Source organism: Rosa chinensis, chromosome 1 (genome assembly GCF_002994745.2).
Source record: "Rosa chinensis cultivar Old Blush chromosome 1, RchiOBHm-V2, whole genome shotgun sequence".
NCBI lineage: Eukaryota > Viridiplantae > Streptophyta > Magnoliopsida > Rosales > Rosaceae > Rosa > Rosa chinensis.
In genome coordinates this window covers 28,447,365-28,461,654 of record NC_037088.1, presented here as the reverse complement: position 1 = coordinate 28,461,654, position 14,290 = coordinate 28,447,365, and the positions used below count along the sequence as shown (strand labels likewise).

Genomic DNA, 14,290 nt, shown 5'->3' with positions numbered 1-14,290 from the left:
CCTTGAGAGTTAAGGGAAACCGCTGAACACCTAAAATCTGAGTTTAAGAGGAAGGACCTTGGGAGAACACGGTTTTGTCTAGATTCAGAACTTGTATACCGTGTCAATAGACATTTTTGATAAAGTCAAAGATGCACCATGGTCGTCCGTAGTCTTGGCCCTAAAAGGGATCCGTTTCGTCCCAGGGATGATGACGAAGACGTGTTAATAGCAGAAGTGCTTACTTATGTACAATAGGCGCATTATTGTACTTAGCACAATACAAGACCGGACACCTCAATTATTATGAACTTGTTGGCTAGATATAGCCCCGCGCCAACGCAACACCATTAGATTGGTATAAAGACAATCTTTCGATATTTGAGAGGTACAATTGATATGAGCTTGTTCTATCCCTACAGAGAAAAGGGATGACGGAAGTGTGGGATCGGACCCCACAAGGCAAAATGCCAACTTCCGTGCTCCTCCTCCCCTCCATCGAAATGACAACAAGCATTTCTAAATATTGAAATGAACCAAATCCGATCAGAGGATAATGTAGCGGACTTATTTACTAAGTCGTTACCAAAATCCACTTTCGAGAAACATGTGAAGAGCATCGGATTGAGAAAGTTATCCGAACTCCCATGATTGTAGCAATCAGGGGGAGATATTGACATCAGGGGGAGGCATGATGTCTACATGTTCGATCTCGAAGAGTGAAGGACGTGTTGTGCTCTTTTTGTCCTTCGACCAAGGTTATTTTTGTCCCACAGGGTTTTTGTTACCTGGCAAGGTTTTTAACGAGGCAACAATCAAAGCGTCATCACCAAGTTTGAGCGGCACAAGGGGGAGTGTTGAAGGATATCGACATAATGTGTGCCTCTTCAAACTAGGGTTTAGAGTTGTAATAGGAAAGTACCCTAGGTATACTAATTGTATTCCGATTCTGTTACCTTTTGTGTACTCTGTAAACTCCCTACATAAAGGGCTCCTATTATCAATAATAAACACAATTCTATTCTCCTACAACAACTCCTACTTTCATTTACATATATGCTCTGATATACTATACATCGATGATTATGACGTGATGCAAATGCTTACATTTGCAAATGTTGGCTTTTCAATGGTAAATCTCTACTGCTTATACGTTAGTCTTTCCATCACTGTTTCTCTTTTGGCAAACTAATAATTCCGTCACTAGGGGCAACCCATTCAACAATTAGTGAAATAAAACGAAATTTGGAAAAGCCTGAACAGAAATGTGGGGTAAAGAAAGAGTTAATAACATTCCCAGAAAATCAATAATGAGTGCCTTCCAGCTGCAAATGCATTATTGCTTGGACTGGAAAGTGAGAGGAAAAGAAGAGGAAAGGCCGAAAGGGGCCATCCCACCAAAAGCAAGAGGAGGGAGTGAAAGAGGCGAAAAGGGGCGTGTATCTTTCTACACGGGTAGGAATTTGGAACCCAATTCCCAGTCAACTGAGAAACCACCAAAATTTTGAGATTTCCCTCAGCACAGTTTTGTTGGTTCATCCATGGCTCTGTCCCCAGTTCACAAGGCCTCCCATTCCAGATCTACTTCTTCTTCTCCGTCTGGACTAGGTTATGACGTGTTCCTGAGCTTCAGAGGTGAAGACACCCGAAAGAACTTCACTGATCACCTCCACACGGCCCTTCTCAACTCCCGATTTCGAACTTTTCGGGATGACCCAGAACTCAAAAGAGGGGAGAATATCAAGGAAGAGCTTGAGAAAGCCATTCAACAGTCACGAAGTTCTGTCATTGTGTTTTCGAAAGACTACGCCTCTTCCAAATGGTGCCTCGACGAGCTTGTCATGATCCTTGAACGCAAGAGGACCTCCAATCATTTCGTTTTACCAGTCTTCTACGACGTGGATCCATCCCATCTGAGGAAGCAGACTGCAAGTGTTGCAAAAGCATTTACTGGACACCAGAAAACTCAATCGTTGAGTAAAGTGAGAAGATGGAGGGCAGCACTTAGAGAAGTTGCAGATCTAGCAGGAATGAATTTACAAAATGAAGCTGACGGGTACTTTGTAAATTAGATCATAACTAAAGCCATGTACTTTGTTGATTTTAATCGTATATCTAATTCTTTGAAATTGATAGACCCATAGCTGGCTAGCTTGTATGATATACTTTTGTTTTGATTGCAATTTGTAGGCACGAGGCTAAGTTCATCCAAAAGATTGTTACAGTGATTCAAGACAAGCTAGGTGCTGTTATTGTGCCCCTAAGTGATGTCCAGAAGGAATTAGAGGAAAAGTTGTTATCTGTTAACCCTGTTCTTGATGACGCCGAGGGGAAGCAACTGAAGTTCCAAACGACTGTGAAGCCATGGCTCCATAAGCTTAAAGAGGCTGTCTATGAGGTTGAGGACCTGTTGCAGGAGATCAAAACTGAAGCATTGAGGCAAAAGATAGAACACAAATATGGGAGTAGCACCAGTAAGGTACAAGAGCCCATCTCTACTCCATCTCATGCCTTTGACTCAGCTTTAATATGCTCCAGGGTAGAAGAAGTTCTTAAGAGACTAGACAACATTTCAAAGCAGACAAAAGATGTCCTGGATTCAAAAATAACCGCTGGACACAGAGTATCACAAACACTATCGTCAACTTTTTTGGTAGAAAAGTCTGTGTATGGAAGAGATGAAGAGAAAGAAAGATTGATTAAATTATTGCTATCAGATGATGAGACTGGCAATGAAATAGGTGTGATTCCTATTGTGGGTATGGGTGGAATCGGAAAGACCACCCTTGCCCAATTTGTATACAACGATGCTAGAGTGAAGCAACATTTTGACCTCCAAGCATGGGTTTGCGTTTCAAAAGAATTTGATGTTTTTAGGATCTTACAACACATTTATGAGTCCCTCACCAAAAAAACTTGCAAGATCACGAACCTTGATCTGCTTCTATCAAAGTTGCAGGAAATTTTGACGGGGAAAAGTTTCTTCTTTGTTCTTGATGACATCTGGAACAAGAATTATAACCAGTTGGAATTCTTAAGGCGTCCCCTTGAGTCTGGAGCACATGGAAGCAGGATCATTGTCACAACACGCGATGAAAATGTTGCACGTATGATGGGTAGCCTTAAAGCTCATCGTCTCATGCCAATGTCTGAGGAAGATAGCTGGTCTTTATTCGAAAAACATGCCTTGAAAAATGCAGGTGTTGGTACACACTCACATCTTGAAAAAATCGGTAGACAAATTGTTCGAAAGTGCAATGGTCTTCCTTTGGCTGTTAAGTCCCTTGGGGGTCTCTTATGTTCTAAATTGTTAGTGGAGGAATGGGAAAGTATATTGAACAGTGACATGTGGGAGTTTTCACCGGATGAGAGTGACATTCTGCCATCTCTATGGTTGAGTTATCTAGATCTGCCTCTACATCTCAAGCGTTGTTTTGCCTATTGTTCACTATATCCCAAGAACTATGAGTTTCAAAAATCAGAGTTGGTTTACTTGTGGAAGGCTGAAGATCTATTGCAACATAAAAAAATCAAAATGGCAGAAGAAGTTGGACAAGACTACTTCAATGATCTAATCTCACGATCATTTTTTCAACTTTCATCAAGTTCCGATCAATATTTCATGCATGACCTTATCCATGATTTAGCAAGCTTTGTATCTGGAGAATTTTGTTTTAGGTGGGGGGGCAGTGATTCACCCAACAGTTTGAGCAAGACTCGTTATTTTTCAGATTATCATGATGAAGCTGATAGCAGTACCGTAGAGATGTTTGAGGCTTTACAGCAAGCTAAATGTTTACGCACCATTCTATCATTAAAACCATGTCGGTGGTGGATGTTAAAAGCACGATGTGATATATTGCCAAAATCAAAATGTTTAAGAGTGCTCAAGTTATACGGGTACAATATTAAGGAATTGCCTGATTCAATTAACAACTTCAAACATCTTAGGTACTTGGACTTGTCTTGGACTCCCATCCAAAAGTTACCTGATACAATTTGTACGTTGTATAACTTGCAAGTATTGTTGTTGTCAAACTGTAACTACCTTACTGAACTGCCAGCCAACTTGGGAAGATTGATCAACTTGAGCCATCTGGATACTACATGTATGAAGTTAAAAAAGATGCCACCTGATATGGGTAACTTGAAAGACCTCCAGATGCTACCCGAGTTTGTGCTAGACAAAAATACTGCAGGGGATAGTTTGGCAGTGTTAAAGAAGCTTGAAAAATTGCGTGGAAGACTTCGTATCTCAGGGCTTGTGCATAGCAGCGGTTTGGAGGCCTACATACTGAGGGACAAGAAGTTTCTTAAGGAACTGGTTTTGGATTGGAGAAGGGTTTGGGGAGAAGAAGAGGAAACAGAAGAAGAAGAGTCAAGTGAAGAAGCCAATAATACTGTGGAAGAAAGAGAAGTGCTTGAGAAGCTCCAACCTCACATGAACCTGGAGAGCCTTACAATTGAACGTTATGGAGGCAAAATGTTTCCAGGTTGGTCAGAATATTATTTTTCTTCTGCTCTTGTTTATCTTAAACTTGTTAATTGTGAGAATTGTATCTCCTTGCCACCATTGGGACAGCTACCTTCCCTCACAGAGCTTGATATTTCTGGGTTACATGGAGTGGTGTCCATAGGTTCCGAATTCTATTGTAGTGACGGCAATACTACTACTTGTGTGAATAAACCATTTAGATCTCTACGGGCTTTAAAATTCTACAATATGAGAGGGTGGCAAGAATGGTCTTATGTTGGAGGTGAAAATAAAGAAGGTGGGGTTTTTCCTAATCTTGTTCAACTTGAAATATATTCCTGTCCCAATCTTACCGGAAGATTAGCGTCATATAGTTTCCCGTCTCTTGTGTCTTTGTCCGTATTGAATTCCCCAGAATTCGAATGTTTTCCGGAAGGTGGATTCGCATCAAAGTTAAAATCACTTGACATCAGCGGCTGTAAAAAAGTGAAAGCAAAGAGTAAGCAGAATCTGAACAAGGGTCTCCGGGCACTCACCTCTCTTGAAAGATTGTCACTTGATTTTGACTGCGACGAAAATGTAGAGTGGTTTGCGGAGGAGCAGGAGGAGCTGTTTCCCAGCACTCTTACATATCTCCAGATCTGCCATCTGAATTGTGAGACCATCCACGGCGCCAAGTGGTTTGGCCATCTCAACTCTCTTCACACATTGATTATATTTAATTGCCTTGCGCTCCGGTGCCTGCCAGATAGTGGACTGCCCACTTCTCTTTCTCATCTAAATATTCATGGATGCCCTTTGCTTGAGAAACGGTGCCAAAGAGAGACGGGTGAAGATTGGCCCAAGATTGCTCACATCAAGCGCATAGTTATCAATTTGGATATGATATGACAACGACAGAGGGCTCGCATTCTGATCAATTTGGCCATGTCTCAGAGGGCTTGCATATTCTGCGTGTAAGATCCTATTGTTTGAACTCATTGTTGATTCCACACTTCTAGGGTCTTGCTTGAACTCATGATCGATGGGTTTGAGAAAATCGGATTGACAACGACATGCCATATGAAGGAGAAACAGACGATTTCCCTTTCCATTTCCTAGCAGAGATGATAATCGATTTTTGCATTTATTTGATTAAATTATCTCTCTACAATTGGAACGGTGATGTGGTTTAGCTTTGTTCTTTAAGTTGGTGATGCATTTATAGTAGCAGAAAAGATATTAAGAAGCTACAAAGTCTGCTAAGCTTGAGAAAGTTGAAGAAAGAGTGGTGTGAACTGTGAAGTAACAGCATCAAGTGTTTTATGTGTGGGAGCTTTATCTCTAATGATCTTCGGATACTGATAGCTTAATTTATCAATTAAAATCATACAACTCTGAAAAGCCTGTGCAAAAACAACAACAATATTCTTCTCAACTCAACTGAAGTAAAGGTAACCTGTGATTCACAACATAATTTCAGCTATTTTACAATTTGGCTTGTATGTTGACAGCAAAAGAAAGAGAAACTATAAGTTTCTCAACGACTAGCTTATAACCTCTGCGATAACCTCCGGCACCTGTTTTAAGAGTCGCTCTTGTTCACATGCTTTAGTAGTTCTCTTTGGTCCAAGTACAAAAATGACTCACTTCTCCGTCTCTTCTCATTTGCCCAATCAATACAGTTCTGCAACCTCACCAACTCTCTTGCAATCCAATGCTTGGTTATGTCTGCACGCAGCTCTCTTGCCTTGTGTTCAAGCTCAAAAACAGTAGGTCTTCTTAGCAAGTGACAGTTTGCCACATCTTGTTGCAAATCCTCGCATTCCTCCTCGGTGAAGTCACAATCTGAAAGATGAGAAACAGAAATATCTCTGGTCACATAATTGGATAAAACTTGCAAGAAAAACTCACTGTTTGAGCTCTTCTTACTTATGCCTTGAACTTCTGCAAGTTGGTGAGAATTTGCCCTAGAATAGTCTCTCGGATCAGTTTTGACTCTCACAAAACTCCCAACTACTTTGCTTTCCCACCAATCAGGCTGCAGCTTCATTAACTCCTCCACCAAGCTCTTTTTCAAGTAGACAAGCTTGATGTTTTCAGCAACTAAAGATGCACAACGACTTTTATTCCGAATATTGCTAGGAAGATTGATAGGCACTTCTGTTGAATTCATTCTGTCGTCCTCATCTTCTGATGTGATTTCTTCAGAATCATCATCACTTTCGCTTTCATATTCTGATGAGCTTTCTTGATCTTCAAGCAGAACAAGATCTAAACAGCTCTTGCAAATGCCTCTTTTATTTCCTATAACCACTGGAAACTCAGAAGCACTACTAATGCAGCAGTTTCCACACAACACTTTCGCACAACAAAAGCAAGAAAGCTTTACTGGTGTTCTTCTACTGCACACTGAACAAGATTGCCATCTTCGTGTCCATAGCTTTCCACCGTCAGTGAAGGGTCTCATTTTTCCCTACACATTCGGGATGGTGAACTTTTAGGTAGTTCTGGTAGTCGAACATGGTTGGATATTTTCTCAATAAAAAAAGGTGATTGAGAAATAGTATTTTCTGGGGTTTGGGGCTGACAAGAATCAAAAGATTGCTTAGGTTTCAGAGGAGAGACGATGAGTTTTTCTCTTGGTGAAATGGCGAGTAGTGAAATGTCATGGCTAGCTCTTTAGTCTCTATTTATAAACATCCCAGAGAAACTAATGTCATTTCCAAGTGAGAGAATTGGATTCCTTCCCTACTAAGGATTGGAATCCAAAGTTGCAAAAATATTTTCCTTGCCTTGTAATAAAAGGCAAGTTGCTCGTATCTGCCTAATTGATTAGGAAAAATGAACACAAAAAAATCCGATCAGAGACTTGTTCAACAGCCACTGTTCTTCGGCGTGTCAAACAGATTATTGACCACGTATTACTGAGCACCTGGGTTTTACCCTTCATATATTACTGTTCTGTCTGCTTCTCTTGTATATTAGCAAAGAAAAACTGTAACTAAGAGGCCTGCGTTTTATTTTCAATAGAGGAAATCACATCACCCTTACTATTTCAATCACTGCAAGCATTACATAAGGTTGTTTCTGAGATCATACAGTTGAACTCGTTATTACTGCTGTTAGTGTAATGTATGAGTTCAACTGAAAATAAAATGTATGTCATATAGTATGAGTTCACCCTAATTTTAATTTTTCGTTATGTAAAGTATATCATTGTCATACATACAAATTTTATTTTGGCATTCACCACCTTTCTAAAGTTGATAACCGACATATTCAGTCCTGGCGTTGGGTCAGGACTATTTGCTGTCAAGTGTCAACGAAGGTGGAAACCCACATAATGTGCCATCTGATATCCCAGTGCAGTTTAACATATTCTACTGCAGGTTCTACTGTAAAGCATCCTTTCTTGAGCTAAAAGTAAGTGGATAAAAGTTAAAACAATGAAAAACTGTTTGTGAATTCGTTTCTGTTTTGAACTGAATGAAGTAGCCGTAGGCAAGTGTTCTGATATTTCTGGTTTTCCAGTGAGTTACTTATATAATCAAATTACAAAGCCGTGAATGATAGTCGGGGATTTTTCAATCTGGACCAGTAATTACAGCAAGGAGTTTATAGATTGAATTTGTAATGTATTATCTGTTCATTGTACCAACTATATCTGTACAGTACGTCTTTTGAAAACGTATTCGCCTTGTTGTAGGCTTAAATACAAAATTAGTATTCTAAAAAGTAAAAACGTCAACAAGCATTGATCAACAAAGTTTGTCTTTTTGCTGTCCTTACCCAACTTGAACAAGACATGGCCAGTGTGGCGGAAACCACGCCTGTAAACATCAAGAATATTTTTCCTTTTGTTTGGCATGTATTTTCTTGATACATGATACAAAATTGTAGAAAAGAACTAACCCAAGATAAGTAAACATACCAAAAATGAATAACATTAGAATGCATTACAATTGCTAGAAAGCGATGACTAAAATTCATTAATAACAGTCTCCATTAGCACAATCATATAGTCACTTTCTTGCGAGCAAACCGCTGCAAAGATGTTGGTAGCTCCACTTGCTCCATTCCTTTCTGCTTCTTTCTAGCCATTTGTTCATCCTCTTTCATTTGTTGTTCCAAGAAAGGTCTCTTGGCATTGGCAATTATCTCCTGCTTCTTCTTCTTCATCTTACTTGGCTTACTCCTCCCCTTTGTTTTCTTCTTCGGGACAATGTCCTTGGCAACTTCAAGAGCGGCTTCCAGCTCAGCCTCTTTCTCCTCCTTTGTTGGCTTCTCTTTTCTTGGAGGTTTCACTGTGCCAATCTTTGTGGGATCAAACATAATTGTCTCAGGTGGGAGCTTATCAAGTAGAGAGTGCACTTCCCTCTCTCTTCTCTGTTTAGGTGTTTCAAATGGATTCGCCACCCATGTATCAAAATTGGGGTTCCCAGAACCAGGAATCAGAATACTAGACCACCCCATGGAGTGTCCTATGCATAAAACATCTTCATATGGTCGAAACAACACCTTTTCTATTTGGTAACCTTTAACTAATGGATGAGTCATATATTTCTCGTACTTCTGAGTCCCAGAAGAATCTCTCAGAACCTGTAGAAAAGATCCAGTTCCACGAGCAAGCAGACCCTTTTGACTGAAATCCAGAGTCTCTGCCTGACCTGGTAACGTTTGGAGTGGCCCCTTAAGATTCCTCATGTCCCAAAGCTTAACTTTTTTCTCTTTCCCAGATGTGGCCATGAGATCACGATTAGTAGGGTGGAAAGCTATGGCCGAGATGGGGCCCTTGTGGCACAGCATCTCAATAACAGCAGAAGAGCTTGTAGGACTCCACATGGTAACTTTACCACCTGAATGACCCAAAGCAAGAAGTGCATTGTGGCGGTTTACCTGCATCACATCAGTACGACCAAAGCCTGTCCTGTAACTACCTATCATCCGACCATCTGTTACATCCTGATAATGAAGCTGACCATATTCATTTATTGATGCCAATAGTCGGTGTTGTTCAAGATAACGAAGCCTTAAAGCTGCACCATGTTCCTACATAATAAGAGATAACTTTAGTTCCAAATTCCATCTCGATGCACCTCAAAACTATTTACTTAATCACATCAAAATCATAATGAACTCTTGACTAGTCCGAATACTTGAACAATGGAACTGGAAAAAAAAAAATCAGAAATGTTGAACATTGGAATCTTCTTTCAGCTCCGACAACTGTTTAACTCCAGGAAAGTTGAGACATGTAATGAATGAGACAATCTCAACACAGTTTCAGAATACATTGAACACCTTTTCATATCAGGTATTTATTAACATGTCACCAATGGTTGCACAAAGGCTTCAGAATGCATGTAGGATTATGAGCTGTTTACGAAGCAGTTATCTAACCACAATTTAGTAGGTTCAGTATCCAACCTTTAAGCAGTGAAGTTCAGTGCCATCCCGATTATAAATATATGGGTACCTGTAGTAAACCATAATGGTTAGCCATGCTAAAAATAAACATTATTATGAAGGTAAGATACCACCATAAAATAGAGATCTAGAAAATCTTAAAGAGAAGATAAACTGAAGCAGGACACTAAATGAGAGTGCCGATCATTAACTAAGTTCTGGCCTCATATTCTTATCACCATGCTTAAAACAAAAAATAATAATAAATAAAGAAGTCTGCAGATAACCAAAAAGCACAGGCTGTTAACCAACATGAGTTTAAATTATACTGTTTAAAACCAAAAAAAAAATAAAGCAGAAAAAACAGAAGCATAACGGTAATGACAATATAATTTCGAGCAACAGACCAAAGCATTCAAGTATGTGAATTTGAAAGACAACCAATTAAAAAAACACTAACTTTAATTATATCAAACTCAGGCTAATAATTAATTACAGCAAATGGTTTTATACTTTTTCTGGGCTGCAGCAAACATCGTTTCATCATGCAAGAACACCACATCACGAACTGTCTCCCTAACCTGAGAAGAAAATCAGCAATTTTCCAATCAGTCCATATTCCAGTCAAACCTTGAAGGACAAATAAACGCCATCTAAGTTTCCTCTACATCATTGAAAAACAGAAAATAGTTCTACCAATGACCCAACTGCACATTCAGAAAACTGTTCACAGAACGGATTACTGTCATGTTCACCCATCTAGAACCAAAAGGTCAATCACCTTCAGGCAGTGGAAAGCTACAATCACATTGAACTAAGAATTTAAATTGAAACTATATTGACCTCAAGATTTGCAAAACCAAAGTCTTACACATAAACCTTAGAAAGCAAGAGGTATGCATAACCAAAGTCTTAGACATAAACTTTAGAAAACATAAGGTGGAAAACCAACTTACTAAGGGTCAAACTTTAGAATATGCAAATTCTACTTGCATGCGTTCCAACTTTCCTCTCCCAGAAAACTGATGTACAATATAAAGTAAATGGTTCCAAGTTTCAACAAACATTTATGATTGATTACTAATGTTTCTGAACTTGTAATCATTAGTATATTGAAACTTCGCATGTGAAGTATAGAACATGTGAACATGGTCGCAGAAGCGCATAAGCACTGAAGTACAGTTAAAACCAGTATCGGACCAAAAAGGTATCACTTTTCAGTATCCTAGAATACCTGAAATTCTTTGATCAGGCTCATTTGCTTCATGTCTACAATAGCTAGATGGCCCTTGTGTCCACCGACCATCATGTATCGACCACTTGGCGTGAAATCCAGCCTGTATGGACCGAGATCTGCAGATGAGTTCAGATTCAGTGATAAATATTAAAGTTACAGAGTTTGATACAGTGTCTTCTTCTGTCTACTAGAGTTTTCTTGGGTCATGTTTTAGTTTTCCTAATGCATTTTCAGTCAGTCATTAATATCCTAGAAGTCATTAAAGAGAGCGATCAACTGTTAGGTCTATTTAGTGTATTTGCTATGGCTCTGTACAAGGGCCAATATGTATCGCTGGAAACTAGTGTAATGAGATTACTTGTGTTTTGTTTCAAACAACATCCCTCAAGTGATTTGTGAGAAGTCTTGGTGTGATTCTGAGAACCTTATGGTGAGATTCCAGATTCCCCTATATTCTCTTCCGTTTCCTTCAATCCCAGTTCTTTAACCACATCACCCATTCTCCCCACAGATTATAACCCTAAACTTCACTCTTCTAAGACCTTAAGCACTGTAACCCCTCGTTACTGTATATAGATTGAAACTGAAATATAACAATAAATTAAAAGTTTGGATGGATTAGGTAAAACCAAATTGAGCAAGGATAATGAAATAAATTGGTGTAAAATGAAGTGAGGACCACCATAACAATCACGGCATACAAAATAGAATAGAAAGGGTAGTATATGTATAAAGTTACCTAATGCATATAAAAAATATCATTTCTGGCCTATTTCGAACTAGTTGAATCAAGTTAAAAATGCAAAATAGTAGAAGGGGTAGTATCTGTATAAATAAAAAACATACAATTTGTGGCCTATTTCGAACTAGTTTATCAAGTTAAAAAGCCGTCATACCTATGAAGCCATTTCTTATTAGCACGTCTATTAGAGATATAATGGTGTTAACTTGCACCAGTGCACTAAACTTGGGAGAGTTCAAATAGACTCCAATAACATAGCAGTTATGATCACTAAGGGTAATTCTTTTAGAAACAGCCCATGTACATTTCCGTTCTGCAGAAGTGTTTGGCAAAATAATGTTCTTTGCCAACTTCCCACTTTCCGACCACCATGCAATTTAATATTATGATAAATTCTTTTGTCACCTAACTTATGAATACATATGCGGATGATGGTGATAAGATGACAAATAGTTTCTGATTTGGCTGTTTTTTTTTTTTGGGGTAGAAGAAACCCATTCCAAAAAGGGAAGGTCTGATAAAAAAAAAAATCTCTATTGAGGATGTCCTCTTCAAGTAATCTCTATTGAAACACTTCATTCTCTTGGTAACATCTACATACAATGCAAAGCCCTTGGAACTAGTTCGTATTTTGAATATTGTGCTTCACTGATCACCGTCTCCAAGGTTAAAGTTTAGGCCATTAGCTACTAGCTACTAACTTGATATGTTTGAGTTTAGCTTCGTAGCTTAACTAATGAAGCCAAATCATTACAGTTTAGGGTTTAGACAAATTACCAACAGTTTAGGATTTTGAGTGTAACACTAGTCCCTAGCCACTAAGTTAATGAGCAATGCACTGGTTAGCAATTGGACTATACTTTTCCTTAGGCCAGATTCGATGGACTATATGGTTATTGAAAGTGAATTAAATTAATAACAAAAGGTTGTTGATCAAAAATAAAATAACAGAAGTTGAGATTTCAACCTGGGACAACAATATCGTATTGATTCCTTGCGCTTAAGATATCTACTGCAGGGGCTATTGAGTCTTGTTTGATCCTCCATGTCTTCTCTAAGCCTTCAGGCTCCAAATAACCTTCTTCACTTGGCAGAAGGTACTATAATATATCCCAAATGAAAAATCATCAAATCTATTGTATTAAATGCACTAAAAGGACAGGAAAAGCAAAAAATCACGTGGAAGATTCTATGATTTTCAACTAAATCCAGTAAATTGAAAAAGGTATAATCCCAAGGAAGATAAACAGTATTAAGACCAAGCAAAGATTGAAGCCATAAAACTGTACATTATTATTAGAAAATCCAATGTACTGTTAAGAATAAGTAATTCTAAGACGTCTCCTGTTAACGGCTATAAGTTCATAACAGATAGACATATCACATTAAAGGAAACTCACCTTCTCAGCGTTGGCAGCAGCTTGTGCTGTCTTCAGATGTAATGCTTCTCTAACAGCTAGTTGACCCTTCAACTTTTTATCTTTCAATACCTGCAAAGATGAAATCAAGATGCAATGAAATTCAAAACAAAACACTATAAACAAAGTAAAAAAAAAGTTTCATTAACGCCTGAACCCCACACGCCGTACCTCCAAATTAGCTTCTCCACCTCTAAGATACTTCTTCTTCGTAACATCCATCTCATCCGAGAGCTTCTGCAAGTCAACATAAATCCCATACTTATTTTCTAATTACCGCAATATACGTCAAAAGACTAGTACACAAGATATAATCGGTTCATCTCGATACTAAGACATAAAAAGCACCTGTTCTGTTGGAGGCACAACAGCCCCATGGCCTTGGTTCACACCCTTCACACCCATCTTCCTTACTCCAGCTCCGTAATGCAATCAAACTGCAATAATTCAACTATTGCTCTTAAACTCAAGAAAACAAAATGGGACACAACATACAAACATTCACTTTTAAAAAAATCCAAATCCTTTTCCGTTTTCATTTCACACCCAATTAAAAAACGCTGAATAGAAAACCAACACTAGCCTCAAAACTAGCCCAATACAGAGTGAGAATCAACAACTGAAACGGGTCTGAGCATCAAAGTTTGCAACTTTCTACCGCACCAAATTCGCAGAACCATAAATAAACGATTTCTCAGATGTATGAAAAGCATTACCTCTATTACTGTTAGAGTAGCACCCCTTGTTCTTCGAGACAGGTTTCCAGAACGGTAGGGTTTAGTATGAGAAACAGACCGTGAGGTTTTAGCAGAAAAAGAAATAGAGAAAAAAAAGGTTGGGCCGATGGGGCAACCCGAATTGTGAATTGGGCCTTAGCGGGTCAAAGCCCAGAAACTATGGGAATAACAACGCGCAAAAAGAATCGCGGGGCGGATATCCAGTTATCCACCAACAAAAGAGTTGACGACGTCGTCTCATAAACAACACCGCCCGCATTTCGTTTTGGGGGACCCACACCAGGATCAACGTGCTTGTTGCTTTCGCGGTCCTTT

At 39.0% G+C, this 14,290-nt stretch overlaps 2 protein-coding genes across 3 annotated transcripts; one reads left to right on the top strand and one right to left on the bottom strand.

The window, feature by feature from the left end:
• Positions 1-1,245: 1,245 nt before the first annotated feature.
• LOC112174279 (putative disease resistance RPP13-like protein 1) lies at positions 1,246-7,596 on the top strand. Its single transcript, XM_024312022.2, has 2 exons — positions 1,246-2,035; positions 2,170-7,596. The coding sequence occupies exons 1-2, from the start codon at positions 1,521-1,523 to the stop codon at positions 5,342-5,344; spliced, it is 3,690 nt and encodes a 1,229-aa protein (XP_024167790.1). The 5' UTR covers positions 1,246-1,520; the 3' UTR covers positions 5,345-7,596.
• Positions 7,597-8,229: 633 nt separating this feature from the next.
• LOC112181913 (probable U3 small nucleolar RNA-associated protein 7) lies at positions 8,230-14,073 on the bottom strand. 2 transcript variants are annotated; one of them, XM_024320326.2, is made up of 9 exons: positions 13,955-14,073; positions 13,587-13,675; positions 13,410-13,475; positions 13,221-13,310; positions 12,788-12,920; positions 11,076-11,194; positions 10,355-10,422; positions 9,863-9,911; positions 8,230-9,484 (listed from the first exon to the last, which is right to left on the bottom strand). In XM_024320326.2, the coding sequence occupies exons 2-9, from the start codon at positions 13,641-13,643 to the stop codon at positions 8,450-8,452; spliced, it is 1,617 nt and encodes a 538-aa protein (XP_024176094.1). In that variant the 5' UTR covers positions 13,644-13,675; positions 13,955-14,073; the 3' UTR covers positions 8,230-8,449. The 2 variants fall into 2 exon arrangements, with proteins under 2 accessions (XP_024176094.1, XP_040367715.1); XM_040511781.1 differs by lacking the exons at positions 13,410-13,475; positions 13,587-13,675; positions 13,955-14,073 and having other exon boundaries at positions 11,076-11,178.
• Between the last annotated feature and the right edge of the window lie 217 nt (positions 14,074-14,290).